Source organism: Palaemon carinicauda, chromosome 21, assembly GCF_036898095.1.
Source record: "Palaemon carinicauda isolate YSFRI2023 chromosome 21, ASM3689809v2, whole genome shotgun sequence".
NCBI classification, from domain to species: Eukaryota; Metazoa; Arthropoda; class Malacostraca; order Decapoda; family Palaemonidae; genus Palaemon; species Palaemon carinicauda.
Window position 1 is genome coordinate 73,815,214 of NC_090745.1, and position 6,000 is coordinate 73,821,213.

The following is a 6,000-nucleotide window of genomic DNA, read 5'->3' on the forward strand; positions in this document are numbered from 1 at the left end:
TTTTCCTGTTTCACTATTTAAGTCCTTTGGATTCTTCTCCAAGGGACACAGCATACTAGAATAAGTCAGACTTGTTTGTTTTGCATTTATCCCCTGATAAAGAAACAGTACAGTTTGAATCTTTATCAAGGAACATTGCAGACCAGAACCAGTTTGACCTGTTCCCTCTGCTGAGTCCATCTTTTAAATTATTCCCTTGAGATATAGAATGCTAGAATCCACTTAGCATATCCTGTCTATCTCTCAATGTCTGGTAATTCAGGTGTCTGCCAATTACAAGCCATTTTCTGTTCTAATTTTCCTGTTTCACTATTCCAGTCCTTTGGATTCTTCTCCAAGGGACACAGCATACTAGAATAAGTCAGACTTGTTTGTTCTGCATTTATCCCCTGATAAAGAAACAGTACAGGTGAATCTTTATCAAGGAACATTGCAGACCAGAACCAGTTTGACCTGTTCCCTCTGCTGAATCCATCTTTTAAATTATTCCCTTGAGATCTGGAATGCTAGAATCCACTTAGCATATCCTGTCTATCTCTCAATGTCTGGTAATTCAGGTGTCTGCCAATTACAAGCCATTTTCTGTTCTAATTTTCCTGTTTCACTATTCTAGTCCTTTGGATTCTTCTCCAAGGGACACAGCATACTAGAATAAGTCAGACTTGTTTGTTCTGCATTTATCCCCTGATAAAGAAACAGTACAGGTGAATCTTTATCAAGGAACATTGCAGACCAGAACCAGTTTGACCGGTTCCCTCTGCTGAATCCATCTTTTAAATTATTCCCTTGAGATCTGGAATGCTAGAATCCTCTTAGAATATCCTGTCTATCTCTCAATGTCTGGTAATTCAGGTGGCTGCTAATTACAAGCCATTTTCTGTTCTAATTTTCCTGTTTCACTATTTCAGTCCTTTGGATTCTTCTCCAAGGGACACAGCATACTAGAATAAGTCAGACTTGTTTTTTCTGCATTTATCCCCTGATAAAGAAACAGTACAGGTGAATCTTTATCAAGGAACATTGCAGACCAGAACCAGTTTGACCTGTTCCCTCTGCTGAGTCCATCTTTTAAATTATTCCCTTGAGATCTGGAATGCTAGAATCCACTTAGCATATCCTGTCTATCTCTCAATGTCTGGTAATTCAGGTGGCTGCTAATTACAAGCCATTTTCTGTTCTAATTTTCTTGTTTCACTATTCCAGTCCTTTGGATTCTTCTCCAAGGGACACAGCATACTAGAATAAGTCAGACTTATTTGTTCTTCATTTATCCCCTGATAAAGAAACAGTACAGGTGAAACTTTATCAAGGAACATTGCAGACCAGAACCAGTTTGACCTGTTCCCTCTGCTGAATCCATCTTTTAAATTATTCCCTCTAGATCTGGAATGTTAGAATCCACTTAGAATATCCTGTCTATCTCTCAATGTCTTTGTAATTCAGGTGGCTGCTAATTACAAGCCCTTTTCTGTTTAATTTTCCTGTTTCACTATTTCAGTCCTTTGGATTCTTCTCCAAGGGACACAGCATACTAGAATAAGTCAGACTTATTTGTTCTGCATTTATCCCCTGATAAAGAAACAGTACAGGTGAATCTTTATCATGGAACATTGCAGACCAGAACCAGTTTGACCTGTTCCCTCTGCTGAGTCCATCTTTTAAATTATTCCCTTGAGATCTGGAATGCTAGAATCCACTTAGCATATCCTGTCTATTTCTCAATGTCTGGTAATTCAGGTGTCTGCTAATTACAAGCCATTTTCTGTTCTATTTTTCCTGTTTCACTATTTCAGTCCTTTGGATTCTTCTCCAAGGGACACAGCACACTAGAATAAGTCAGACTTGTTTGTTCTGCATTTATCCCCTGATAAAGAAACAGTACAGGTGAATCTTTATCATGGAATATTGCAGACCAGAACCAGTTTGACCTGTTCCCTCTGCTGAGTCCATCTTTTGAATTATTCCCTTGAGATCTGGAATGCTAGAATCCACTTAGCATATCCTGTCTATCTCTCAATGTCTGGTAATTCAGGTGGCTGCTAATTACAAGCCATTTTCTGTTCTAATTTTCCTGTTTCACCATTTCAGTCCTTTGGATTCTTCTCCAAGGGACACAGCATACTAGAATAAGTCAGACTTGTTTGTTCTGCATTTATCCCCTGATAAAGAAACAGTACAGGTGAATCTTTATCATGGAACATTGCAGACCAGAACCAGTTTGACCTGTTCCCTCTGCTGAGTCCATCTTTTAAATTATTCCCTTGAGATCTGGAATGCTAGAATCCACTTAGCATATCCTGTCTATCTCTCAATGTCTGGTAATTCAGGTGGCTGCTAATTACAAGCCATTTTCTGTTCTAATTTTCCTGTTTCACTATTTCAGTCCTTTGGATTCTTCTCCAAGGGACACAGCATACTAGAATAAGTCAGACTTGTTTGTTCTGCATTTATCCCCTGATAAAGAAACAGTACAGGTGAATCTTTATCATGGAACATTGCAGACCAGAACCAGTTTGACCTGTTCCCTCTGCTGAGTCCATCTTTTAAATTATTCCCTTGAGATCTGGAATGCTGGAATCCTCTTGGCATATCCTGTCTACCGTTTGCTCGGCCTTTTCCTTTGTTCGTAACCTCCATTCTCTACGGCTCCTCCTCTTTCGGTAGATTCTTTTTCCTCTTTTCCTCCTGTGTTCCACTGCTCCTGTTCATCCATTAAACTAAAATAGAATATTCTTTTATTTTCCCCATCTTTTTTTGTCGATTCTTAAATCTGCCTAAAAAACCTAAACTTTTTTATAACATGGGCAAGGCATTTTTTTGCTTTAAAGTGCCATTTATTTTCAGGCTTCTCCTCTATAACAATTTCTTGAGCAAATTTAATTCTTTGTTTAACCCCTATTACGTTTGCCATATGTCCAAAAATCTTCCGGAATTGGGGTTGTTGGTCTTTCGGAAAATCTGGAACACGTTTCAACAGAACTTGAACTTGGCCATCTAATTGTTGTAACGAGTCCAAATTTCTTTTCTTTTCATTTTCTAGGTGTTCAATTTGTTTTTCATATTTAAGCAGATCACATTTTAGATAACAGAGAACCCTATCCTGTTTTCGTATTTCATCTTGGGCTTTGTTCATGTACAGCAATCTATCCTTCCCAATTAACTCCATTTCATATTCCAAGTCAAATTTTTTCTCTCTCTCCATTTCCTCTATTTCTCCATTCTTCTTTTGAATTACTCTTTGCATGTCAAATAGCATTCTGTCCATATCTAGTATTTTTACATCCTGCTGGTTAATTTCATTCTTCATTTGAAATTGTAGTTCCCTCATGTCCCCTATGTCCATGGTAAATGGTTCTTTGTTCATTTCCTGTATTTCTTTATTCGTCTTGTTAATTTCAGCTTGCATGATAAATATTTCTTTTTCTTGGCCCAGTATTTCTCTATTATTTTTGATAATTTCTTTTTCCCTGAATTGTTTGTCCTTTTCCATGCTGTGTATTTTTCTATTCTTTTGGTCAAGTTCATTTTCCATTTTACATAGTTCTTTCTCCAATTCCGTTATTTTTGTGTTCTGCCTATTAATTTCATTCTCCATTTTATATTGTTCTTTCTTCATTTCATGTATTTTTAGGTTCATCTGGTCAATTTCATTATGCATGGAGATTTTTTCATGCTCCATATCCTCTTTTGTTGTATGCATCGGGTCAATTTTATTCTGCATGCTAAATAGTTCTCTCTCTATGTCCTCTATTATTGTGTGCTTCTGGTCAATTTCATTTTGCATCAAGATTTTTTCATATAACCAATTATCTTCCTTGATCCTATGGTCTTGCATCAGGATAACATATTTCCTCTCCATGTCTTGTACCTCAAGTTCCCTGATTATATTTTCCTTCTCCATATTCATGATTTTATCTTGCCAAATATATTCTTCATTCTTTAATTCCTGGATTTTTTTTGCTATGTTTCTTCTCTCCTGTTCCCAGGTCAATTGATCCGCCTCCAGTTCTCTGATTTTACTATCCATCTTCTTATTTATAGAATCCAAGCGCATATTTTCAATCGCCATTTCACACAAAGCATGATTATGATTGTTAAGGCTCATCGAATCCCCGAGTACTGCTACTACCTCTGTGTTCTTTGCCGGAGATTCCATTGGACTCAACCAGCACTCTTCTTTTTCTTCCCTGTTTTCACTAAACATTATTGTTCCGTTGACACCTGAATGCCCCTTTTCACTGTCACCTTGCATCATCTTTACTGGGATTGGGGCTAATTTAACAACTCCTATTATAGCTAACATCCTTAGTACAATGTTCTTGATATCTGGTCGGATTTTTTGGGGTAATCCATCTAAACGATTGAACAGAATTTGAGCTTCGCCTTCTAAAATGTTTGCCTTTTTCAAAATATCGTCAATTTCCTGTTCTAATACTTTGATATCTAATTTACGTCGACTGATTTCACCATTTAATTTGCAGATTTCCATGACTTTTTGATTTATTTCGTTTTCAATTTTATCCATGCTGTCAAAATGTCCCTCTTCTAAGCGCTTGATTTTTTTTTCCATATTATTTTTTTCCCTCTTCATGTCTTCAATTTTCTTATTTTTCACGTTAATTTCTTCTTCCATGACACTTGTCTTCCTATCCATGTCCTCTATTCTCGCCCTATTCATTTCAATTTTATTTTTCATGTCCATTTTCATCCTCTCCATTTTCTTCCTCTCCATTTTCATGTCAATTTCATCTTTCATTACAATTATCTTCCTGTTTAAGCTCTCAATTTTCTTATTTTTCATATCGATTTCATCTTCCATATTAATTTTGTCCTTTTCCATATCCTCGATTTTGAACCTCTTCGTATCAATTTCCTGTTTCATATCTTTTTTCTTTCCCTCCATTTTTTCAATTTCCGTATTATTTGTGTTAATTTCGTTTTCTATGCCAATTTTTTTCTTCTCCATGTCCTGGATTATTAACCTTCTGTTGTCAATTTCTTTTCCCATGACAATTTTGTCCTCCTTTATATTGTCGATTTCCAACCTCCTCTTGTCAATTTTATTTTTTATGTCATGTTTCATCCTCTCCAAGTCTGCTATTTTGTTGTTCTTTGTGCTAATTTTGTTTTGCTTGATATTTAGGTCACGCTTCCAGACGTTTTGTATGATCACATTTTCTTTACCAAAGATAAATATATCATGTTCAAACTCTTTTAGTTTACGTTCACATTCGGTTTTTTTCCTCATAAATTCCTCAATTTTATTTTTTCCAATATATTTTTCTCTTTCCAATTTCTGTAATTCATGCTCCATATCTCTTTTCTCTTGTTCCCGAACCAATCGAGCTTTTTCCAAATCTTTGAATTTACGATCCAAATTCTTATTTATTAATTGCAAATGCTCATTCGCCGTCTCACATAAAGGACGATTTTCATGATTGACGTTGTTTTGCAACCCAAGAACTGCTAGTTTCTCCATGGTCCTTTCGATAACACCGTCTATTAGATCAATTTTCAACCTAAACGCCTCTTTCGTTTCACTGGAACTAAGTGTCCTTGTTTCGTGGACCGCATAGTGTTCCTCATCATTACGAATGTTGAACATTTCTTTTATTTGTTTTATTGATATTTGGAATTCTGTAAGTATAGTGGCCATTTCCTTAGGCCACTCGATTTCTTTTGTTTGAGGAGGTATATCCGACTTTTTTGAAAGGCATTTGTCTTCTACAAAATTTTTTACAGTTCTAAAACGTCGAAATACCACGTCTCCAATCGTGCTCAAGACACCTGCTGTGCCTAAAAATATTACATATAACAACATACCTGTGGGAACTGCCACAGCAGTTAAATTTGAGGTAAGATCCAATGTTGTGTTATTAAAACAATTAACATAAACGTTCATGGTGTAATCCATCATCAGTGATACCTACCCATCTGCTTGAACTAGCTATATTTTTAGAAAATGATAGAACCTCTCGGAGCCAAGGATGGAAAAACTCT

At 36.1% G+C, this 6,000-nt stretch overlaps 1 protein-coding gene across 1 annotated transcript in view; it reads right to left on the bottom strand.

The window, feature by feature from the left end:
• Positions 1–5,902, bottom strand: part of LOC137614967 (golgin subfamily A member 6-like protein 22) — a 30,056-nt gene extending 24,154 nt beyond the window's left edge. The window contains exon 1 of the mRNA XM_068344612.1: positions 2,903–5,902. Within this exon, the coding sequence (XP_068200713.1) occupies positions 2,903–5,902 (3,000 nt within the window). The remainder of the gene's footprint in view (positions 1–2,902) is intronic.
• Positions 5,903–6,000: the final 98 nt, after the last annotated feature.